This window comes from Neovison vison, chromosome 7 (assembly GCF_020171115.1).
Source record: "Neovison vison isolate M4711 chromosome 7, ASM_NN_V1, whole genome shotgun sequence".
NCBI lineage: Eukaryota > Metazoa > Chordata > Mammalia > Carnivora > Mustelidae > Neogale > Neogale vison.
This window is the reverse complement of record NC_058097.1, coordinates 150,439,287-150,463,467: the sequence shown is the minus strand read 5'-3', so window position 1 is coordinate 150,463,467 and position 24,181 is coordinate 150,439,287. Positions and strand designations below refer to the sequence as shown.

The following is a 24,181-nucleotide window of genomic DNA, read 5'->3' as shown; positions in this document are numbered from 1 at the left end:
TCCGTGGCTTCATACTCTGGGGAAGGTTTCGCCCTCCCTGGGGTTCTGGCCCCAGCTTCCTCACCTCCACCACCCTCCAGTGAGGCAATTCTCCTTCCAGGAGGCCCTGAGCTACCCACTCAGCCCCAATCTACCTCTTCCCCCTTAACTCCCCGCACCTGAGCGGGGGCGGGAGGGGGTGTGACTCAGTGGGATAAAGGCAGCTGCTATATTTGAATGATTACATAAGCTAGGAGGGAGGCAAGGTCGGTAGACAAGCTGAGGCTGGCGCCCGGGAAGCAGGGTCTCCTCCCTCCATCACACAGTGCCCGCCTGGGCTTGGACAGGACTCCACCTGGACCTGGGAGGTGTGAGCTTGCATTGCTGGACTGTGAGGGATGTCCTCCCTACGGCTAACCACAGTAGAAAGGCTCCATTCCCTCTCCACCTTCTTAGAAAAATAACCCTGTGGCTTCTAGAAACCTTATGGCCAAACTTAGACTAAACCCCAGATCCTCTCCTTGAACTCTCTCCAGAAGGAAAGACAGAACAGAAAACATGGTCTGTCACTGACTCAGAAAAAGAGTGCTTGCTGGGAGGGGGGGCACCGGGCCTGAGGCTTTGCTCACCTGCACCTTCTGGGAGGGACCTGTGTTCCTTCTCAGCCACGCCACTTACTAGTCACCTGACACTGCCAAGTCCGTGCCTTGGTTTCTTCACCTATAAAATGAGAATATCTTCCTCATGGGGTGGGTTTGTTGTAAGGATCAAATGAGAAAAGACAAGCAAAGCCTTAGCCCTGGTGGTGGTGGGGGGCTTCACTGTGGCTTATCAGTATTACCATCTGCATCACTGTCATTGCCAACACTAAGGACTGGCTGGAGGCCTCCCAGATTGGAATGATGTCTGTGCCCCAGTGACCACTGACCCAGGTGGAAAGTGGGAACCCAGAGGAGAGAACTGATTCTGAGAGTCAGGAGCCAGACTTGCTGTGTTCCTCTAAGCAAGCCCCTGCCCTCTCTGGTCCTCAATTAGTAAATGAGCCCTTAATGAAAGACCCCCGAGGCCCTCAGCTCTGGAGCTCATGTTTGCGAGAGAATCCACCCTCCCCCCCAACTGGGGATTCGTGACTGCACGAATTGGAAGCTTGGAAGCTGCAGTGCTTCAGGGTGGGGGTATCCTGGGCTGGTATGAGCTGGGGGTGGGCGCCAGCACAAGGCCCATCTCCTCAGAGCTGCTTGGCAGCTCCTAGAAGGCCATGGGGGGCCCCTAGAAGGAGGAAGGCTGTGCCCACCCAAGCTGTGTTACCATGACGCTGGTCTCCATGGTGCCAGGCACACAGGAGGAGGGGCTGACGTTGACAGGATCTGGAGGCTCAGGCCCTTGGGTCCCCTAGGCCTGTCCTTCTGTCCCCATAAGCCCCCATGAGGTCCCCAACCTAAGGCCCCCAGGAGGGAGGGCAGGGAGGAAACACAGTTTCTACCTCAGGGGGTCGAAAGAATGCTAAGAGGACTCAGAATGACCGAGGCGCAGGGGGAGAGAGACAGGAGCAGAGAAGTGGCAGAGAGGGAAGGACTGAGGAGCTACAGAAACAGACGGAGGGAAAAGCGGGTGGTGGGGAAGCCGGGTGGGAGGGGGAGGAGGATGCTACCGTCAGGGAGTGGGCTGTGCCTCCCAGGCTGACAAGTGGTGGGAGGGCTGTCCAGCCCATCTCTTTGGTCTCAGTGTCTTGAGGTGGTTGGTGGTGGGAGGGCAGAGTGGAGGAGGAGGAGCAGGGTGGGGGCAATTTTCCTAGAGAGCTTTGTTGTGGGGGCGTTCAGACACGTGCCGTGTATGCGTGTGTGCGTGTTGGAAGTGCAGGCTGAGGTGTGCAGGCACGTGTGTACAGGGCATGAGTGCATGTGTGCACCCGTGCCACTGTGTCTCCAGGGTGATAAATACAGCAGGAGGAGCTGGAACCAGGGAGAAAAAAGTGCGGAAATTTCCACAAGCTGAGAGTGGCGTGGAAGAGGGGACATGCCAGGACTGGACCAGCTCGGGCTGACTGGGGAACCCTGCCCTGGTAGCTCCTCCCTGGGCCAGGCCCTAGCTGGGGTCATGTGACTGGACACAGGCACACATACTCTTAAGTGCGCACAGTGCGGAAGAGCAATCCAGAAGAGCTTCCTGAAGGAAGTGTCATATTGGAGGAGAGGTTGAGAGGTTCATGCCAACTGTACTTATGTGTATATGTGCGACAGACAGACATTCCCCAGCAATTAGGGCCTGGATCACACGTTGGTCACAGAGCTAGCTAAAGAAACAGGAACGGTTTCCGGTGAGGGAAGACCCCAAAGAGCCCATTTGACTGGGATGTGGTTACATTTAAGAGGCAAGAAGGGCAAAACCCCAGCACCAGAGGCATGGAGGAGAGGCTCCCAGGGCACTAAGCCGCACCCACAACGGGTTGTTCATTGCAGGGTCACAACACCTTGCCCCCGCATCATGCTGTTCCATCTTCTTAAGACACCTTTCCCTCTTAAATCCACCTGTAGAAATCTGCTCGTCTTTGTAGCCTCACCTCCTCTGTGGAGTTTTTCCTGATCAATACCCCTCCTGGAAGGGCTCCCCCCCCACGGCATTTACTTATGTGCTCCCCCTCAGTGTCCAATAAAGCTCTGTACACAGTAGGTGTTCAAGAAGGGCTTGTTGAAGTAAAAGATACAAGGCCCGGAGAAGACTCTGGATGCCAGGTCTCCCTAGACATGTGCAGGAAGGGGATTACCAAGGGATAGTGCGAGTTACTTCACACATATTAGCTCATTTAATCCTCCCATTAGTAGGTACTATTAATACCTCCAAAGTAGACGTGAACAGTGAGGATCAGAGACCTCAGGAACTCAGCCAATGTTCCAGAGCTTATACATGGGAGCGTGGGCATCTGCCCAACGGGTGTCCAACACCCATGTTCTTTCCCAGTGAGTTGTGGGCGGGGGGGGGGGGGAGCCACCAGAGCACTGGGCCCGGTGAGAAAGGCTCCATTCCAGGCCTCCGTCCAATCCCTTGGATCTGGGGGAAGGAGGAGACAGGGCCCATCTTTCCCTCCCCTGTCCTATGGATTTCTTGCAGAGCCTGGGGGTCTCCCGAGGCCCTCCAAGGCTGCAGAACACTTTGCAGGGTGGGTGGGTCGAGCAAGAAGGAGGTAGCAGAGAGAAAGAGTAAGACAGACAGACATCCCACCCCATCACCCAGCCCTTTCCCTCTTCCCTCCTCCCTCTCCATCCATAATGCTCTCCACCCAGACTGACTTGCCACAGCCTCTCTCCCAGGGCTCACTGTGGTCAGGCCCAGACTTGGGTCACCGGGTCTGTCTCTCCAAACACCTCAACCCGCCCTCACCCTGGCTTGCACCCCTTCCTACCACATATACCGGCAAGGCTTCCAGTTTCCAGGGCCAGCTTGGGGGTACCTCCTCCTCCAGAAAGCCCCCTCTTCTCCAAGAGCTGCTTCCCACCCCTCAGTAGGTCTAGTTCTGGGATCTTGACACATCCCACCCCTCCCCCACAACCCCAACCTCAAAATGTGAATATAAACCACTCAGGGTCCCAAGAGACCCCATTTCTTGGAATCCCTTGACCAAGACCAGCAGAGTCTCCTGCCTAAAACCACCCATCATGCTGTTGTCACTGCCGTAATTCATTACAGTTGAGACCTGAGGCTCCTGTTGGGATGTTGTCCCTGATCCCAAGGGAAAGCACTTTAAGTTATCACTAACTCCTGACAGTTCAGATCCCCTTTCCCAGGGGACGTATGGGGCCACTTATAAGAGGAGAGAGAAGAATTTAAATCAGGAGGGATACATAAGAGGGAGACTCCCTCCCCCTGAAAGAGTGACTATAGAAACGAACCTCACGTTTGATTCAGGAAAGCTATGTGACCTTGCACAAGTCACTTCCCTTTCTCTGAGCCTCCTCCAGGAGGAGACAGTGCAGAGAGCAAGGTGCTGACCCACAGTGGGTACTTGGAAAAGCACTACTCTCTCCTTCTGGCTCCTAGATTCTGGGAGTCCACAGCACTTGGTGTTGCCTTCCAGAACATCACTAGTCTTGGAGTCAAAGGCAGGGCCAGGTCCCACCCCACACTCCAACAGAACACCACCTGGGCCAGGACAGCCACACTGGGGTCTCCAGAACCTGCTCCTGGACCAGTAATGTTGAGCTGTCCATGGCTGCCCCCTGGTGGCCCAACTGAGTCACTGCAGCCAGTCCCTGAGCCTGGGCAGCAAGGCTGGCAGCCTAGCATTGGGGCATTTCCAGTCTTACCCACCAGACTCTCTCTAGGCCTCAGAACTAGCTGGTCAGTCCAAGGTGAGATCCAGGGAAGAATTCCAGCCCCTGAGCACTTGGACGACAATCTTGTCCTAGCTGCAGGCCGAATGGTCGGACTTTCATTCTGTCAGCCTGGCCCGGAGCAGCCCACATAGGGGAGGATAAGAGTGGGACTCAAGGGGCTTAGCCCCAGCCTGTGAAACTGGCCAGGAGACCTATTCCAGTCTGACATCCACTTCCCCTCCTCAAGAGCCTGGAACACAGAACCTGGAGGAGCTTTCAGCTCCCCAACACCCCATTCCTACACTGGCCTTCCCCAGAGTGGGAACATATGAATCAGAGGTCAGGTGACCCATCTCCACCCGCTTTGTCCAGCCCCCACTGGCTGAGGCTAAGGTTGGGAGGTCAGCCTGTCTGCCTGCTGCGCCCCTGGAGAGAGGGCGGTAATGAGGCTCTAAGCAGAGGCAGGAATGTGGTGTCTGGCACCTTCCCAGGGAGTCCCAAATAGGTCTCTGAACAGCTCGTTATCTCCCCAACTTGCCAGGGCCTTGTCTTCCTGGAGGAGACAACCAGGGAGTACCCAGTGAGGGCAGCCTCCAGGGGTAAGGCAGGGCCCATCTCTGGAGGGCCATGCATAGGGACCAAGGGACACTTGAGGCTCTTCTTCCTAATTTAATAAAGCTCCTGTGACTCTGTGACCTTGTGTCTCAGAGGGGCTGGTGGGGGGCTGCCCTGAGTCACTCCCAGGCTACACCCAGGCCCCAGCCCAGACTCTAGACTGCAGCCAGGAAAGGGGCTTGCTCCAGCTGGGGTCTGTCCTGGCCAGGGTCAGGATAGGCCTTCCCAGACCGGCTGCACAGGCGTGCAATGGGGTGGCATGGAGCTGGGCTGGGGCTCTGCCTGGGGCAGGAGGGAGGGGCTAAGCAGCTCAGGGCCCCGGGTCCCCTCAGCTTCAGGGCACTAGGCACTCACCTTTGGGCCTCCTGAACTCCTGGCCCCTCCTACACCAGAGCACCTGAAACCCCCAGCCAATCACAGGCCTCGGCAATATAGGATAAAATATACAGATATATTTATATTATCAAAAGGCCCCCAAAGTGGGGAAGGGGCACCAGGAAGCCTGGGCCCTCCCAGTCAGGCTAGACTGGAGGGAGCTCCTAAAGTCCCCCAGGCCTGGCTCTAGGCTACAGAGAAACATACCCAAGAGCTCTCTCCCCATCCCAGCTGAGTGTTCCTTTAGAGCATCTGCCGCCGCCATTTGCTGCTCTGGAGTCTGGGACAAGAAGGTGGGCTCCCTTCCAGCGGGGCCCCAGAGCCTTGGGCCTCTGCAAGGATGGTGGTCCTCCAGATCTCCTGACTGATGCCCATCCCATCTTTCCAACCCCTCAAACTCAGGGTGGGTGACCCTGGTTAGGGAGCAGGCCAAGCCAGGGGCGCTGAGCACCTGGACAGAGCCCATGAGAGGTTCCTCCTCAGGCAGACCCTGCTGCCCTCCGCTTCCTGGCCAGGGAACCCCACGCTGCAGTCAGGATGCGGGGTGTGCGGGTGAGGCTTCCTTGTGCACTCCCCGCTGGCTCACACCGGGCACGCAGGGCACGAGGGTGTCTGTACAGGAAGACTTCGTGACAGCAGAGTCCCAGAGGCAGGGGCTGGCTCTTGCGTGCTCAGACGTTGCGGAGGAGCTGTGGGAAGCCACAGAAGGCCAGATTCCATAAGCATGCTGGGAGGGCTCACAGGGCCGGTGGCCCCACTTAAGCTTCTGCAGCTACTTGGGAATGCCAGCCTGGGAGTACTCAGGTCAGCTGGGTCCCCCAGGGCCATGCAAAGAGGGGGGTCCTGTGAACTACGCCAACTGAAAGAGCCTGTCAGGATGCGGAGGAGGACGGGGGGTGTGTGGCAATCAGGACAAGTAGAGAGGGGACTCAGGCGGAAGGCACACCCCAGCCAGGCCCCAGCCCTCTGCCCACAGGGACAGAAAGCCACTCACGGAGAGGGGGTCCGCAGCGAAGGCGGCCACGCTCCGGCGCATCTCGTTCTCGCTGCCACGCAGGGGGATCAAGGACACGCTGCCCAACCGGACCTCAGGCGCTGCCCGGGACACACGGGAGGGCTCCGAGGGCCACACCAGGCCGTCGTGCTGGGGAGGAGGTGAGAGGAGGGCTCTCGGCTCCCGATCCACCCACCCTTCCCAGAAATGCCTCCAGTTCTGAACTGAGGGGTTACCCTCAGCTTTGATCCCAGTCAGTATGAGAAGCAGCAGTAGAGGAGAATATGACTGTATCCGTGGCAAAACGCAGCCAGTGATGTTGCTCAATAACTCCCACCTCTGGGTACACAAACTGCTCCAAGAATACGGTACCCAGAAATCAGTTCTAAAGGAAACACATGTGCACCTCCTTCCACTGGGAGCCAAGACTATGGAATCCACCTGTTTTCCCTTTAGGCTTGACTACCAGGAAGCTCAGGGCCCTGGTACAGTTCTGTCTCCCTTTTCCCCCAGACAACTCTGAGCTCTCGTTTAAAATCTATGGCTTGAGTCCAACCCCCTCCCCTCACCCCATCCAACCCCTTCCTGGCCTGTTCCCACCTGACCACCTGACTCCCTCAGTCTGTCCTCCCCTGCAGGCCGCATCCAGAATGAGCCCTCTCAGTCAAACCGGCAAACCACTTTCTCACTTCAAACTGCTGACGAGGTTGAATTTGGCTTCCTGGGAATGGCCTTCAAGGCTCTGAGAGCTGTCTCCTGACTCCCTCCCTTTCCAGTGTCAGCTTCTGGCACTCCTGGCCTCTCTTTGCGCCCTACCATGCAAGCTGTAGTTCTCTGGCCATGCCTTTCCATCAGCTGTTCCTCTGCCTGGAAACCGCCCCACCTGTCCCCACCGCCTTTGCTGGGTGAAGGCTCTGTCACCCTCCGGCTCAGCTCCCATGACGCCCCCCTCCCTGCTGCCTTCCCCACCTACTCGCCAGCTTCCCTAGCTAGCAGGCTCCCTGGGCTTTTTTCTCTGTCTCCACACACTGACCACACCAGGCTATTTAACAGGTCACTTCGAGGTCTGTTCCTTTGTACCTGCAGAGTGGCCGAGGAAAGGGGCTGCACCCTCGGTCTCTAGCACGCCTGGCTTGGGGATGGACCAGAGGGGCATCTAGGAAGGGCTTACTGAGTGAATGAACAAACCAATGAGTTCAAAGCAACTCAAAATCTACTTGAAGCAATTGGTGGCCTCTAAAGCAAAGGAACAAACAGACCCATTCCCCAGAAGGATGCCTCCCAGGATCCCCTCCACCTGGTACCTGCACGAAGAGGAAGGTGGCAAACCACTCCCGGAGTTCCATCTGCGTCTCACAGCAGAGGTACCTGCGGGGTAGGGCACAGATCTGGACACTGCCAAGCGCCTGTCTCCCCGGCCCACTGCCTCCAGGCAGGGCACAGAAGTGGACAGTGGGGGAATCCCACAAGAGGGGACACGTAAACAGGCTGGGGTCTGAGGCTAGGGTCCTCACTCACCACTGCTGCTTCTCATGCTTCTCAGTCTCATGCACCACCGTAAAGCCCCAGCTGCAGAGAAGGGCCAGATGGAGTCACGTGGCCGCCCACAGAGGCCTCCCAGCCCAGGTGCCCAGGACAGAGCCCAGACGCCTGGGGCAGAGCCGGGGGCAGGCGTCAGGGCATTCTTACAAGCAGGGCACATTCTGGCCACTGCCTCTTCCTCTCTGCCTGCACCCACCCCCGCCCCACCCCCAGGCCTGCCCTAGTCCCTGAGAGATAACCAGGCACAGCCCGCAGATAAGAGGAGAAAGTCAGGAAACTAGGTCAGGTGACCGCAATTCATAACAATAATAGCGGCCAGGCATCACTTTCCATCTCAAAAACATATACCACCCTCTGAAACAGGTATACCATCATTCTCTGCGTTCTACAGATGTGCAAAGTGAGGCCCCGAAAGGTCCCAGAGGTAGTCAGTGAGGATTTCAATCCAGGCCAGTGGTATGCAAACAAGACAAGAATCAGAGTCCCCAGACTGTCTTGTTACCAAGGACTGGTGGCCCCACCCCCAGGACCCATGACTCAGCAGGTCTGGGCTGTTTGCATTTCCAGGTGATGCTGCTGCTGCACCACCCCCTCAAAACTACAGTACTAACCCCTGTCAAGTTCAAAGCCTCTGCTGTGCTGCACCCCTGACCATGAGTCCTGAGCTCTCACAAGCCCCAGCCCCAGCTCACCAGGTGGGTGGCCGCAGTTTCTTCTTCACTCCCAGGTAGACTTTGAGACTCCTGACAGGCCACTCCTTCTCAGGCCGGTGACTCTGGGGTGGGGGAAGGCAGTGGGAGGGCACTCAAGTCTGCTGGGGCAGGAACTGCTGTGACCTCCCCGCTCCCTTCCCCCAGCCCCCTTTGCATCCCAGCACAGGGAACCTCCACCAGGAAGCTTTCCAGACAAAGCCCTTCCAGTTCACCATCCAGCCCAACTCAGCCCCCCAGGCCTCTCTCCCCGCAGCAGCATCAGACAGTCAACCCTCAGTCCCTGAGGTGGCTGTTCCAGCAGGACACAGAGCAGTGATCCCCAGAACTGACTCGCAGCACCGTCGCTGAACCAGACTGTGGAGGGAGAAGCCTACACGTCATCCTCCGGCACCAAACTGAATGAGCGTGTAGGACCTGAGAGCCTTGGCTGGCTTATTCCTCACCCCTCTCCACCCCACGGAGGCTCCAGGGTTGACCGTGTGAACAGAAGACTTGTGGGGTCAGTAGCTACTGGCTCTTTGGTTCCACCAGGGGAAGGCTAAGGACTCACGCTGAAGCAGGACAGCTGTCTGGTAGACCAAAGGAAGAACTTTCCAGTGGTCTAGGTCAGGAAGCAAGAGACCGATGTACTGGGGAGGGTCAGTGGCTCACGGACAAGTTCGCCTCTGGCCCCCCTCTGCATATGGGTCTGGGCTTGGAAGGAGCAGGCTGGCTCTGAGGCAGAGGTACGGGTACAGTGACCCCCAAGGAAGAGGCGGATTTGGGGTCAAGCTAATGAGCCTTCCTCTTGCTTCGGGGGCCACCTGCTTGAAGCCCTGCCCCACCAGGCACCCTAGGCACCAGCCAGGCACCAGGGTGGATGGTAGGGAGGGGGACTCACTTACAACCAAAACTGGGGGTCAAAGACTGAGCCACCTCCACCCTGCTCCCACCATTGCTCCCGGCCACCCCCAGGCATGGCTCCTCTGCAGGAACAAAAAGAGGGGACCAGAGGATGGCTGGGGACTGGCAGACCCTGTGAGGCTGCATAAAGGATGAGCAGAGACCTGGGTGCTGTCTCAGGGGATATAGCTTAGGAGGACTTACTAGGCCCTACTGCCCTGCTTTCACCCTGATCCTCCCTGAGAACCAAGGCCCTGATGGGGGAACCCTAAGTCTCCTACACACAAGGGCCATGTGCCCAAGACAGCCTTGAGCAAACTGGGCTGCAGGCAGGAGAACATGGAGCAGCAGGATGGGAAATCAGGCTGCGGACATTGGGCAAACACGGTGTGGGTAGACACAAGGAAGAAAACCTCCACACAGGCAGGGAAAAAGAAGGAAGGCAGGGAAGAAGTCAGGCCCAGAGCATTGAAGCCATCAGACGGCAGGTTGGAAGAAGCCAGGTCACGGGGATGAAAAGACTTAAGACAGAGGTTGTGAAAGAAACGGGTCTGCGGGCAGGGAAAACAGCAGGCTCCAGGCAGGACAGGGGAAAGGATGTGTGGAAAACTAGGTTGCAGTATGGAAGGCAGCAGGCTGAGAGAATGGAAAGCAGGCTGAGGGCCTGGAAGAAGTTGAGCTGTGGGTGCCAGGCAAAGAGAACCAGAAACAAGGGATAGAGGGAGTTGACAGGGTAAGGAACAGGCTCGTGGGTGTGACGCAGGAACAGGGATGGTTCCAGTCAGGGTGTGGGGAGAACTGTGGGAATCAAGGAATTCAAACCAGGCTGTGGCTCCCTGAGGATTCGAAAAAACTGTCCTCAGACTCTACTTCCTCAGGATCTTGTCTGTGCGGTGTATGTATGGCACGAGTGACAGGAGTGTGGCTGAGACAGGGAGGGAGAGGGGGACATCATTCAATGTGGGGCTTGGTTTCCAATCAAACAGCTCATGTTTCCAGCATCTCTGAGGTATGAGGTCACTAGAAGAGAATACAGTTCGCCCCTTGATGCTCAAAGAGCTCTGCAGAAACCAAGATTTTTCTAGAATGTGACTCTTCCCCAAATGCCTCCAGGTCTTTAACAACAGAAGATGCCTGGGCCGAGGCTTGGGTGTTTGCATATCCTGAATTGTCGGGTGTTGTCCCAATTTCAAATATTCTGTCTGTTGTTCCATAAACCAGCAAATACCAGAATTACCAACACCTAGGTAGCCAAACCACACCCTCCTGGGATTCCTGTCAGGGCCCAGGGGCTGGCTGCCATTGGGCGAGCACCACTTGGCCCAGCCCTGATCAGCCCAGCTACTGAGGCCTTGATTCCTTTACTTCAAGGACCAAAGAACTGAACTCTGATGCTAACAAATCTCAGTCTGAATCCCAGGCTACTATCTAGAGATTGCCTTAGGCAAGTCACTTGAAGCCTGTTTTCTCCCCTGTGAAATGGGGACAATATTCCTCCTTGCAGAACAACAGTGAGATTAGGTACGGGGAGGGCTGGGCACCAAACCTCACTCAATAAACATTACCACTTTTTCCTTTTTCTAGTTCTCCTGCCTTTCCCCCTCCGCGCTAAGGGATCAGCAGCTGCTTTTCCAGGTGCCTCAGCCACCCTCCTTCCCCTCTGCCCACAATGATGGTCTTGTTCTGCTCCAAGGGGCTCATATAAAGAGGGGGTCAGGGAAATAATATACCGGAACCAAGGGAGACTGAGTGGAGGAGTGAACAGACCCAGAAATAAGTAATCATAGAGGGAGGCAAAGGAGAGGAGAGGAAGCATTCCCCACAAGGGTCTGTAGGAGCCCAGATTCATTAATAGAGGTGGAGCGTGCAGAGAGAGGAAGGTGAGGGTCCCAGTCTGCCTGCTTTGCTCCCTCCATGGCAGCTAGGCCTGTCCAGTGTCCTCAGAAGAGGCGAGGGGCAGGAAGCGCTGGAGTCACTGCTAGGGCAGCGGTAGGAGCTCAGGCTAGAACCCTGGGCTTGGAAACACATTTCTGCTGCCCACCCCTGTGGAACAGCTATGCTCTGTGGCTCCTGAGGCATAGCTGGGACCCACAGGGTCATCACGGAAGGCAGGTTTTCAGCTGAACTTGAGTAAGGGACTTCTCCCAGGTGGAACTATCCCCTACAGACAGGGGAGTCCCGAGGGATGGATACACTCTCCTCTCCCACAGAGTGTGCACGTAAGGGCTGGCCAGCAGCCAGGGAGGATGAGCAGGGGCTCCTACCAAGGCAGGATTATACCACAAGCCTGTGGAGTCCCACCCCAGCACTTAAGAATCAGGGCAGTAGCACGGACATTCTGACAGCCTTGAAACTCTCTCCAGGGTTGTAAAGAGGAGGACTCCAGGGATGGTGGGAGATAAGGGTCGGAGCTCTAATTCAAACCTAGGGGCCCCCATTACTGGCCCCACAGATCCCACACAGCGTCCTCTAGAGAACTGTAAAGCATCACACTGATGGGCATTCTACCTTGGGGAAAGGACTCTGGGGCAGGGTTGGAGGTGAAGGGCAGGAGTCAGGGTGGGAGCCAGTGCTGACTGGTAGGGGGTTGGGGAACCATGCCTGGAAATGGCCAAGAGCTCTGGCTAGGTCCCTAGGCTCCCCCCAGGCTCACTTGGCCCCCAGGCAGTGTAAGGAAGCTGGCAGCTGGCTCATAGCTACTCACGGTCTCAGGGGCCCCGCTCCACGGCCTCTGGCTCTGTTTGATAGAGGATCAGTGTTATGGAAGAAGGAGGTCCAGCCCCTGAGCCAGGACAGTGTGTGTAGTGGTGCGTGGTGGGCTGTGGCAGGGACGTACAGAAGATGTTGGGGGCAGGGTGTCAAGGTCTGGGAGGAGGGCATGGAGGAGGGACAGCCTGTGAAGTGGCGAGGACTGCAGAGGCCACAAGTGGGGGCTGTCACCATAGGGCACATCCTTGTGGGTGCCGTGACAAGGCCCAGGTGCAGGCGAGATGGCAGGAGCCTGATGGGATGGCATCCAGGTGCCACAGGACACAGAAGACTGGACCCAAGAGTCTCTGGCTCTCCCCCGCCACTAGCCGTCCTAGGGTCCTGCGATGGGGATGCTCCCGCTGGCAGACACCAGCAGATGTTTGTGAACGGGTGTGTGAGCACACCTGGGTGCCAGTGCTTGCTGCACGGCCAGACCCACTGGGGCCACTTACCCGGATCTCTTTGTAGAGCCGGAGGCAGCTGCTGTTGAGGATGAAGTACCGATCGTGGAAGCCCCCCGAGGGCAGGCCCAGGCCCAGGAGGCTCCGGTCCTCACGGAATTTCATCATGCCGTGCTTGGTGTCACCCACGTGGCTGGCTGGGGGAAAACTGGAGTGGCCATGGGCTGCCCTGACCCCCAACCATGGACATAGACACCCAGGGGAGGGTCCCAGGATGAAGGAAGCCACTCCAGCCTACCCCAGCTGACAATGAGCCCACGGGCCACCCTCTGCCTGAGCAGCTCTGCCCAGCACCACCAGCTCCCATCCAGGCTCCAGATGAAGGGGAGCCCCTTGTCTGCCCAGCGCTACGGGCACTGGTCCCCCAGAGGCACCACCACCTACCCAGGTAGAGCAGCATGGCTTCCATGGACTGGTGCTTCTTCACCACCAGGTAGCTGTCTGTGCCCAGTCCATGCAAGATGGGCAGCACCTTCTCCGCAAAGTGCAGGGGGCGCTCTGTGGGGAGGGCACACCCGCTGTTACTGCGTAACCGGCCTCACAGCTCTGAGGCCTGGTGCACACACGTACCACCTACATGGCCACAGGCTCCGTCCACGCCCAACACCTACCAGCACCGCCACACCCAAGCTTGAGGCTCCACACATCTGGCTGTGACCAAAGCCGACCCAACCCACACATCCAAATCCAAGCCAGCGATCTTTCCTGTGTGTCCCCATCAAGGAAAACACCACCCTCCAAACCGCTCAAGCCAGAAACAAAGCCTCCCCATCTTCCCTCCATATGTTGTATCTCTTTGCTTCTGTCCATCACTATTGACACAGTGGCCCACATAACCATTTGTCCTTGGACTAATACCGGGGCCTTCCATGTGGTCCCTAGCATGTGTCTCCTTCCCCACCCCCACCTCTCCTTACCCAACAACAAGGAACAACATTTCCCTACCCAACAATAAGGAACAACCTCTCCAAACTCCCATCGCGAACCCTTCAGTGGCCTTGCATTGTGGTCAGGCCCAGTGACTGCTTCTGTGTCTATCCCCCACCCCACCTTGTGACACAAGCCCTTCACTGTCACCTCAAGCTCCTCGAAAGGGTAACGTCCATGGCTACCACAGGGCCTTTGCCTGTGCCATTCCCACTGCCAGGAGGCACTTTTCTCCCCCTTTAGCATGTAACTCCTACTCTTCTTCACCTCCTAGCACAGGGACTTAAAGCCAGAGAGCCTGTTGTGAGCTCCAGCGGTGCTGTGGCTAGGTCCCTCAGTTGTACGGTTGTCACGGTGATCATGGCATTGCTGTCCATTCCAGACCACACTAACCCCTGTGAGGCGAGGGACTGTGTCTGGCCCCCAGCCTGGTGGGTGGCACTCAACAAATCACAGGAAAACAGATGAACAGATACACCCTCATCCACCACCCTTTGGGGCACCTGGGTGGCTCAGACCTTAAGCTTCTGCCTTCGGCTCAGGTCGTGATCCCAGGGTCCTGGGATTGAGCCCTGCATCAGGCTCCCAGCTCACCAGGAAGCCTGCTTCTCCCTCCCCCACTCCCCCTGCTTCTATTCCCTCTCTTGCCGTCTCTTCGTCAAATAAATAAATGAAATGTTTAAAAACAAACCACCCTTCACCCTAAAATGCCCTTATCACCCCTTTCACCACCATGGCTCCCTCACACCGCCATCTCCAGCAGCCTCAGGAATACCACCACATCCGACCCTGCCCCAACCCTCCTGCACTCATCACCACCTCCTACTCCCTTCATCACCAATGCCATTATCAAATTCAGCATCCCCACCCTTGCAAGCAACATCACTCTGACACCAAGAAAGCATGGTCATAGCTGACGCCACCTACCTCCTTCATGGTCCTTCCTATCAGCCACATCACAGCCATCCCCTCAATCCCTGCCAGCACACTATCACCTCCGTCACTGAGAGGACAGTGTGACAGCAATACCCATCATCCAAAACCCCCCTGACCACCACTGTTGCCACACTGCGGGGCAGGGGAAGACAGACTGGGGCCGCCGCCCAGACAGGTACGGGCCATGCCACACTCCGTGCCAATCCTGGGGGCCACCCACCTGCCTCCTCCCTCTCATTGACCTCGAAGCAGGTCCAGTAGTCTCTCTCCCTGATGCCCACGTTCCTGCGGTCCAGGATCTCCAGGGTGAGCTCCTCAGCCGTCATGGATGCTGGGATCTGCGGTGGCCGAGGAGAGAGAGGTCAGCCCACCCTGCCCCTGCCCCTGCCCCTGCTTTGCCACAACTTTGTTGTGTGATCCAGGGGCTGAGCCCAGCCCTCCGGTCCTCTGGAGTCCTGGCATGCTGGGGGAGTGTCTCTGAGTGGGCCTGTGGAGCTGGGTGGGGACGAGGCAGTGAGACAGGCTCAGGCACCAGCCACATACAGGTTCCAAACTAGGGCTCCCCCTTGGGATGGAGGCTCTAGTCCCCTGGTCTCCTGAGGCTATGCCTGGTCCAGCCTGACTCTTTGGAACCCTTGGTGGCTAGGTCCCAAGCCCCCACCTTGACATGCTGTTCTGTGTCTGCCTTCTTCTCCTCCAGGTACACTGTGCAGATGAAGTCACCCGCATGCTGTGAGGAGACAGGGCTCGGCTAGAGGTCTGGGCAGTGGGTGCAGGCAGCTGTCCCGAGCCCCCACCCCCAGGCCCTATCTTTCACCTGGGTCCCACTGGCAGTGCCAGCCACACGCATCTTCACGATGGCTGTGATCTCCTCCCGCTGCTTCCTCAGTTCCTCCTCATCTACCTGGGGGTGGGGGGAGACACACAGAGACAGATGACCGCTGCTACCCGAGAGGCTCGTCCCCACCCTCCATTGCCCGCTAGCCGGAGACGCACACTGAACACCACCACATAGTGGCCTATGAGGTCTTCTACCACTCGGCCAGCCTTGTAGTCCTGCCCGTCAGTCTGGAAGAGCGTGGGCCCAAATACAATAGCCAAGTTGTGTGTGTTCATCTGGTTTGTGTCTGAGAAGCACTGGACGCTGGACAGAGTAAGACAGAAGGCTTGAGTGAGAAGTCCAGCCCAGAACTTCCCCACTTCCCCCTTCCAGTTCCAAGCAGGTCCATGACCAGCTCCTGGAGTCAGGCCAGGGAAGGTCCTGGTCAGAGTGCAATGCTAGTTAGGGAAATGGATACGGTCTTCCTGGCCATGTCTTGGGTCCTGGGGAGGAACAGAGCTGGGAAGCTGGGATACCTGGCCAAGGTCCCCTGGGTCCTAGGTGAAACCTCCTCTATTCCTCTACCCTGCAGATCCTCCCCCCATCCCACCGTCCTGTGCAGGAAGTTGGGAGACAAAGTGTCCAAGATCAGGGCACATCAAAAGTCAACATTCAGTTCCCAGACCTACTGGGTTCTGAGGAGAGAGCAGTCGGCCAGGTTGGGAGAAGAATCTTTTCCACCCCATCCCCCCGTAGCCATATAATAGTAACATTCCTCACCAGTACAGGTGGCTGATAAGGGCCTTCACTGTGGCACGGTTGACTGGAGGCAGGCGTGCCAAGAGCTCTCGGTACCTAGAGATCTTCTCCTCCTCATCCTCAATCTCTGGGTGGGGAGAGAGAGATCAGGTCAAGAAGTCCCCATCCCCCCCCACCCCACCTAGCCATCTCCCCTGTCCCACCCCTCTGGCTGTTCTGCCTCTAATCCTTGGGGACAACATTTCCTGGTTCTGTTTAGAGTAACAATGAAAGGAGAAGCAAAGGAAGGGAGGGGAACTGGAGCTTGTCCCCTGGGGCATGCCTCGTCCACGTGTCCAAACCCATGGATGGTGAGTGGAAGGGAGGGAATCCTGGGACAGCAGGGGCCAAGCCAGCAGCACCAGCCCGAGTCTTAGGCTGGACGAGGCCTGCGGGGCCCACCTGAAGTGTCCAGCCAGGCCAGGCGCTGGGCGCGAGTGAAGAGCCCATCAGGCAGGTCTCGCAGGAAGCGCTTGAGTGCTGAGGATACATCATCCACGTGCTGCTCCCCCTCCTTGAGGCGCACAGACCTAGCGTCCTGCCGCAGGCTCTCCAGCAGCCGCTGGGTCTTTGACGTCTGCCCACACTTGCGGTAGATGCCCTCCGACGTCAGGCCTGGAGAGGGGTGGGACTGAGCCAGAGGCGGAGCCTCACAGCTGCTGTCAGAGGCATCCTGGGAAGGTGGGACTTGGCCTACAGGGGGCAGATGGGAGGGAGTCTCCCTGGGTGGGGCGGGGCCTGTGCCAAGGGGGCAGGGCTCACCACACTGCGTGATGTAGTCCACACAGCGGTACACAATCACAGGGATATCTGAGTCTCCGAGCTGCTGCTCTGACAGCGTGTCCCCGGAGCTGGCCGCTGCTTTCTGGATGGCCCCCAGCCAGCCTGTGAAGTCCAGCCGTCGCTCCCCCTGGATATACAGCGTCCTGGGCGGGGAGGGAGAGTCGGTCACTTGGGGGCTTACCCCTGGCCCGACCCCTCCCAAGTCTCTCAGACTGCCACAGGCTTCTGAAAGGGAGCTCTGCCCCAGGAGTCCAGGGCTCACCTCCTTCGCTCCACCAGCACCAGCACCTGGTTCTCGCTGTCCCCTTGGACGGCTGTGGAGGGACCGGTCAAGGTGAGGCCCTGTTCATGGTCCCCAACCAACTCCCTCCAGAGGCTCTCTGGGTACACACATCCCTGGGACCCATCCCCCAATACACAGAGTTGCTGAGATATACCCCAAGGGCAGGAGAAGACATAGGAGGGCAGGCTGGCTCCTTCTGGCCAGGCCAGGGTAGAGTTCGGACTACCAGGAAGGGGCTGGGGGCCTGGGGGCCCAGGATAGGGTGCCCTGGAATTTAGGGGCCCAGGGCTGGGTCCACGCACAAAGCTCCTGCAGTTTCCGAAGTTGTAGCGGCTCCTCACAGGGCCCCTCTGGGAAGACAGCTCGGAGCTCAGAGCCAGTGAGGGAGAACCAGCCCTCCTGGGCCCGCTGTAGGCTCAGGCCAGCTTTGTAGGGTAGGCGCCCAAGCCGTTCAAAATCCCGGGCCAGCAGATCTTCAGCCGGGAGAGGTATGAATGCCTGGTAGGGAGGCCAGGAGAAAGGGGAGGTAGCCGAGGAGGCTGCATCAGCTCATGGCACCGCATGTCTGGGACCCCCCAGCTCTCTGGCTTGTGGGCACGTACCCATTTCCCACCCAGCTGCCTCCTCTCTCTTCCCCAGGGCAGAACGCACCACTGTTCAGGACCTCGGGTATCAGACCCCACTTTGTACCCACTCCGATGTGTCCTCCCCAGACAACGTTCCCAAACACCTTCAGGGATGCCCTCCTCTCCCCTGCTGCAGCTCTGATTACAGTATTGTCACTGTCTGGGCCCCATCTGTCTCTCCCACCAGCAAAGGAACCACTGAAGGGCCAGGACCAAGACTGGTTCAGCTGGGTCCCCAGGGCTCAGAGGGCTGACCATCGGAAGGGTCACAGAAGACTGATCAAGGAACAAGTAAGTAAGAGTCACAGGCCCTCACAGCACAGAGGGACCCCATGGGGCACCTGGCTCTGGTCCCCAGGGGTGAGCAGCCTCCTGCCTCCTTCCTCCAGAACAAGGAGCTCACTCCTTCTGGAGTCAGTACCGTCCATTCTAAGATGGCTCTGTTATTGATTATTAAACATGTACTGAGCACCTACAGAGTGCAAGGCCCACAAGCCCTTCTTCCACAGGTCTCCTGACCGCTCTCTCCGCTAGGTGACTATAGATTGTCAGGCCCTTGGCCCAAGAAGCCTGCCTTATGTCTGCTCCCTGCATTCATGAGATAGGGGAGCTGGGGTACATGGAAACAGCCAGGAAGTCCTACCCTGGGCCATCAGACTCCCCACACCTGCCCACTAACCCAGGCCCACCTTAGCAATGCACTTGACCCACTCACGAGCCAGCTCTGCACTCTCCAGCCCAAACAGGTACAGCCGCTCTCCCTCTGTGTACACCTCAAAGGTGTGCTCAAAGCTGTAGATACACAAGCCAGGATTCAGGCCCAGCCAAGACCCACCCGTGATGCCCAGCCTCCACCCCCTGCCCACTGACTTCCTTGGCCCCCAAAGAAGTGGTGGGAAAGCCCTAGACTGGGGCCTCAGGAGACCCAGCTCTAGTCCCAGGTTGCTGCTGCATGACCCTGGGAAGGTTCTGGCCCTCTCTCGGCCCATTTCTATTTCCTCAATCATGGGGGGATGGGTGTTGGACCTTATGGCAGTAACTGTGATTCTGTGATTCTGCCCCAGGGGTGCTCACCCGTGGGTGTCAGGAGGGGGTACTGCCAGGCACACAATCTCGCTGGCCCGAATCTCACCGTTGGGGGTCACTGCCCGCTCATTCTCATAGTAGCTCAAGACCCCATCGCTAAGGACACACCAGCGTCGGCTGAACTCTAGAGAGAAGGTGGGCAGGGAGCCATGAGGGAGCCTCCCTCCTTCCCCTGAAAACCACCTCTGTATCCTCCCTGGGCCCCCACTCCCACCTGACCCATGTTCTCTTCATTCTAACTCACAAGCTTCCCCCAGTTCCATCCTCCTCCCTGTAGCCTGCCACCCCAGCCCAGCTCACACCTCTCCCCTGGACTACTGCAGTAACTTCTTCACTGGGTTCTAGCCTCACTTCTGCTAAGATTCAAAAGCGAGGTAAATCCAGACTCCATCCTTCCTCTGCCCAACACCTTTCCATGCCCTCCTCTCCTTATCCTATACCGCTTAGGCTGGCATTCAAAGCCCTGCTGGGTCTGCCCCCACTTACCTCTCCAGTCATCTCTCTGACTACTCCTGGGCACCCCACCTCCCCACTTTTGTTCACCTTGTTCCCTCCACCCACACCTTCCATCCCTCAAGTCCAGCCCGTATGCCGTAGGAAGCTTCCATGGCTCTCACCCTCCCCTGCCAGTGGTACACGTTGCTCTACACTCTGTCTCCTCCTATAATGGTTCTGAAGAAACTGACAAGAGCCCAGAAAGGAAAAGAAATGGGAATCTGGACCAGGAAAGGCAGGAGAAAGAACACAATGTCAAAGCCATGCAAGCTCATAGAGTTCACAGCTTTGAGCTTCACATTGTCTCAGAGCTTCCTGGCACCCAGGGCAAAAAGGATGACTCAGGCTTACATAAACGACATTATCAGGTAAAGGGAGGTAGACTAGAGGCAGTGCCTGGGGGGCAGTGAGGTGGTGAACAGCACAGAGCGCCAACAAAATCTCTTTGGGTGCTAGTAAGCTTCACAGAGGGGCGCTGAGGGATACAGAGAGCGATGATCTCAACAATCTTCTCAAAGCAGACACTGTCTCTTGTCCTGTCTGCAAGGATATGGCCTCTGTCCTCTGACAGCAGGGTGTCCCAGAGCCATCCCCCCAGGCTGGGCCCCTCGAGGAGCACCAACCCTGCCTCCGTTACCCTTCGTCCTGCAATGTCTGCCAAGTGCCCACCACACTAGGAGCTGTTCTCGGTGCTGGGGCTACAGTGCGGGCAAAGGAAGCTAATATTCCAATGGTGCACAGAGAAACACCAGACACATCTATAAACAGACAAATTAATGTTAGCTAAGTGCTGTGAAATTAGGGTAAAAGAAGGGTAAATAGGGCATGCTATTTTGGATAAAATGGTCATGGATGGAGTCTCTAAGGAGTAACATTTAAACAGAGACCAGACTGAAGCGAGGGACTGGTCACGCAGATATTCTGCGGAAAAGCCCATTAGGCGGGGGCAGAGCAAATGCAGAGGCCCTGGCGGAAGTGAATATATGCGGCTGAGAAAGAGCAAAGAGGCTGGTAATGCTGCAGCACAGTAAGTGAGGGGGGAGGGGTCACAGGTCATGGGGTGGGAGGGCTGACAGTGCAGGTCCTTGCAGGATGTAGGAAGGACTGAAGGTCGCACTGAGTGGGGGAGCAAATGGAAGGCAGAGATGATAAAGGGATGGGCTCTATGCTTAGCTCTGTCTGGCTCCAAATGCCAGCTGCCCAGCACCCTGCAGTTGCTCAATAATGGCTTTTTTAGCCTAAAGGAACTCTAGCAGTGACTTGCTCTGCAGTGCCAGGCCCTGCTCCTACCCCTACTGGCTCGCTTAGGAAGCATCTACTGTGTCCCAGAGACGACATCTCAGAAGCCCTCTTAGGGTGACTCTGCCAGAGTACACTTGGTACCTTCATGGGCCCACCAGCCCAGCCTGCCCTGGCTGCTCTGGCCCTGCCACCATGCCAGAATGCCCTGGCAGCAATGGGGTCTGGCCTGGCACCCACCTTCCCGGGCACGGCGGTCCTGCAGCAACTTGCCGGCTGAAGCGGTCTTGTAGAGAAAGCCACTGTGGCTCACAGTTGGCAAGACAACTGAGTAGTGCTTTTCCAGGGGCTTCACTGAATCCAGCCGAGGTACCTCTTTAGGAAAGGTTTTGAAGGTAGGGGTAGGAATGGCTGCTCATGCTCGCCATCCCAGGTACCCCCCCTCACCCCCACCTGGGTTGAGCATCCAAGCTTACATTCAAGTCACCAGCCCCTGTCACTCTCAGGCTCTCATTGCCACATCCTGGGCTCTGCCCAAGTCATCCTCCACCTCTCCCCACTTGTGCAAATTCCACAGCCCAGCTCCAGTACCTCCCCTGCCAGGAAGCCCTCCTGACTCCCCAACCTAGCCCACCCCGTTCTCTCTGCTGAGGCACAGAGTAAGCACACTAGAATGAGGGGTCTTAGGCAAACTCACTAACAATCCCCAGAAGGAGGTTTGTCCCACACAGTGCAAAGCCTAGGGAAGCAGCCTGGCTCCAGCCCTCCTCTCAGCAGTCCCAAAGCCCAAGCCAGCTGGGTGGTCTCCTGTGTCTCCCTGGCCACCTGGGCTTGCTCCAGTACAGCACGCCCCACCCACCCGTGGCCTTGAGCCGAGCTCTGGCCGCCGAGCTCCACCCTCGGTCCTAGGATATGGCCCCAGAGGCCAGCCCTGAGCCATGACCAGCAGGGCTTATCCCCACCGTCCCCTCCTCACCCAGCTGGAGAGTGACAGCCAAATGGGACCCAACTCCAGCCTGTGACAGAGCCCCGCCCAGACAAAGCAGCAGACAAGGCTGCCATCATGGGTCACCCGCACACGGAGAAATGCAAACCCACACAGCAACTCAGACACTCTGTGGCTGCACAAACCCCAAAGCCCTCAACGCCCCCATGGATAAGGAAACCCAGATCCACAGTGGCTCAGAGATGCACAGACACTGGAGCACAGATGCCACCATGAAGGTCCGCACTGCAGACCCACAAGGGAGGGACCCACAAGTCCTGAACGAGAGACATAGGGACAGACACAAAAAAAAACACACAGGAAGGGGAAGCCAGACGCACCAATGAACACTGACATGGCAACCCAAACCACACACTGCTGTGCCGGGGCCCCTAGAGAGCTGCACTCACGGCTCGAGTGCGTGTGTACTGGGGGCCTCACAGCACCCCTATCACAGGGCCAGGCCATGGCAGCAGGGAGGCACATCCCTCGAGGTAGACCGTCCCACTGGTCACTCACCCGTGGTCCGGTTGTTCCGAAGGAATTCCATCTGCAGTATCTGGCCAGCCTGCTCGGCAAGAGCCAGGGGCGTGGGAGCTTCAGGGTCCCCTGAGAAGCAGTTGACCCCGGCCCCACAACCCAGGAGAGCCTGGGTCTCAGCCAGGTCTGTGGTAGTGACTGCAGCACACAGAGCCTGGGAGGAGGGAGAAAGGGGGAGGGGAGGGTCAGCCTAAGCTGGAGTGGGGAGCCAGTGGGCATGGGGAGCTGGGGGGAGGAGAGGAAGGAAGAAGGAGTCACCCAAGTCTGGAGGCCCAGCCTCAGGTTCAAAGAGAAGAGCCAGGAAGGAGGACAGAGAGAGAGGAGAGGGGGAGGATGAGAAGGGCCAAGGGCATAGGAGGATGGGTAGGGGCCGCTCCGCAGAGGCTGGGGATCCTGGTGGTGCAGGGCTCACCCCTACTAGCAGCCTCTGGGACCCAATCAGCTGCCAAGCCTGTTCTCTAGAGGATCTCACGCTCCTTCTGCCTTGTGGAAGGCCAGAGGGGGGTGCTTTGTAGCTCATTCCTCCCACATTTGAATTCCTCACTGCCTGCCCAACCCTCCCAACCAATGGGAGTCCCTGCCCCTCCTAGCTGGCGGGCTAGACTGGGCTGGGCTGGGGGCTGGACGCCTGGGTTCCTGGGAGGTGGAGGCCTGGCTCCCACTGGGCGTCCAGCCTGAGCCTGCTTGGGTGGGGCCGCTTGGGGGGAGGGGGTGAAGGCCAATCAGAGGTCACAAGTGGCATCCCCCTGCCTCAGAGCCGGCTGCCTCCCACTCAGGCTGAGCCAGACCAGGGCCCAGGGCTTGGCTCCCAGCCTGTCAGGGCCTGAGGCCCGTGTGGGGCCTCAACTTGAGTGGGGTGTGGATGGGGGTGGGTCAGAGCAGCCAGCTGTTTTTCATGAGCCTGACAGGAAATAGCATCCCCATCAAGTTCACTCCTTTTGGCAGGATTCACAGGAGCAGGAGGGTTCAGGAGACAGAGGAATCAGGAGGGGAGGGAGGCAGACAGATGCTGGGGATGTGGACTTGGCCCAAGGGTCAGGCCTGACTCCTCCTTGATTTGCTACAATTCTCTCTTGGCTTAGGCAGGGCCCTTCCACCCTCTGGGCCTCAGTTTCCCCATATGCCAACTCATCATCACTGTGAGCTGATCAAAGAGATGAGCTGCGAAAGAGAGAGCAATAGAGGGGGGTAGAAAAAAAGTGGGTGGTCTCCAGGGGTCCCAGAGGCCCAGTGCCCTGACCTTGTCCAGTTCCTCCTGGTTGCCGAAGAGCGGGTGGTAGCGGCGGTACTTGCCCTCACGGTATTTGGCCTCCAGGTGGTGCCGCCGGGCACCAGGGCTGCTGTTGGGCTGCAGAGCCTCACTGGGGGGCACGTTGGCTGCCCAGAAGCGGTTGCCCGCACCATTGCCCAGCTGTAAGAAGAGCTGTGAGTGGGGGCAAGAGGTCAGATGGGCAGCCCATGGCCCGGCCTGAGTGTCTGGTAAAATCTGAGGTTGTCAGGAGAGGGGCTGGGCGAGCCAGGCCACCCACCCACTTTCCCATCAGGGAAGGTGAGGGGCAGCCTGGCTGGTCAGTGGCTATGGGCCCAAACCCAGCTCCTCAGCTCAGTGACAGGACGAGAGGCAGACAGTCCAACAGCGGGATGCCCCAAGCCTGGTGCCTGGCTGGGGCCCTTGCTATTTCCCCAACCCGGTCCCACATCTGGAACTCCGCATTCCTGAGGCTATCACAGCCTGGGTGAGGGTGGGAAGCGGGGTAGCTAACCCGTCTGCCAATGGGGTAAGGATTATGGAAACCTCTCCTGTCCTTGACATTCCTTTCTGGGCTCAGGGGAGGAGGGGCAGGCGCACCTGCTGGGGGCGCAGATGCAGGGGTCCAGTCATCGGGAGCCTAGTTTATTAATCCTTGCCCTCTGCTGATCATTTGTCCCACAGCCATTTCCTGGGCCCCCCATCCTGCTTCTGTGTCAGGTCCTGCGTGGGGCGCTAGGCCACAGAAGAGAATAAAGCAGAAACAGACCCTGCCACCACTGACTCACTCAG

General features: G+C 57.9%; 1 protein-coding gene across 4 annotated transcripts in view; it reads right to left on the bottom strand.

Moving 5' to 3' along the window:
* Nucleotides 1-5,336: 5,336 nt before the first annotated feature.
* ARAP1 (ArfGAP with RhoGAP domain, ankyrin repeat and PH domain 1) overlaps nucleotides 5,337-24,181 on the bottom strand; it is a 61,740-nt gene continuing 42,895 nt past the window's right edge. For 2 of the 4 annotated variants that reach the window (XM_044258600.1, XM_044258601.1), the window contains exons 14-35: nucleotides 23,381-23,563; nucleotides 22,120-22,294; nucleotides 20,856-20,990; nucleotides 18,870-19,005; nucleotides 18,485-18,587; nucleotides 17,472-17,667; nucleotides 17,149-17,200; nucleotides 16,866-17,029; nucleotides 16,506-16,718; nucleotides 16,086-16,191; nucleotides 15,482-15,629; nucleotides 15,303-15,389; nucleotides 15,147-15,215; nucleotides 14,706-14,823; nucleotides 13,007-13,120; nucleotides 12,614-12,759; nucleotides 12,115-12,147; nucleotides 8,508-8,590; nucleotides 7,792-7,842; nucleotides 7,578-7,641; nucleotides 6,274-6,423; nucleotides 5,337-5,968 (exon numbers count right to left, since the gene is read on the bottom strand). In XM_044258600.1, coding sequence (XP_044114535.1) covers nucleotides 5,951-5,968; nucleotides 6,274-6,423; nucleotides 7,578-7,641; nucleotides 7,792-7,842; nucleotides 8,508-8,590; nucleotides 12,115-12,147; nucleotides 12,614-12,759; nucleotides 13,007-13,120; nucleotides 14,706-14,823; nucleotides 15,147-15,215; nucleotides 15,303-15,389; nucleotides 15,482-15,629; nucleotides 16,086-16,191; nucleotides 16,506-16,718; nucleotides 16,866-17,029; nucleotides 17,149-17,200; nucleotides 17,472-17,667; nucleotides 18,485-18,587; nucleotides 18,870-19,005; nucleotides 20,856-20,990; nucleotides 22,120-22,294; nucleotides 23,381-23,563 — 2,544 coding nt within the window. In that variant the 3' untranslated portion in view covers nucleotides 5,337-5,950. Of the gene's footprint in view, nucleotides 5,969-6,273; nucleotides 6,424-7,577; nucleotides 7,642-7,791; nucleotides 7,843-8,507; nucleotides 8,591-12,114; nucleotides 12,148-12,613; nucleotides 12,760-13,006; nucleotides 13,121-14,705; nucleotides 14,824-15,146; nucleotides 15,216-15,302; nucleotides 15,390-15,481; nucleotides 15,630-16,085; nucleotides 16,192-16,505; nucleotides 16,719-16,865; nucleotides 17,030-17,148; nucleotides 17,201-17,471; nucleotides 17,668-18,484; nucleotides 18,588-18,869; nucleotides 19,006-20,855; nucleotides 20,991-22,119; nucleotides 22,295-23,380; nucleotides 23,564-24,181 lie in introns of those variants that run through there. The other 2 variants (XM_044258602.1, XM_044258603.1) reach the window with 2 other exon arrangements.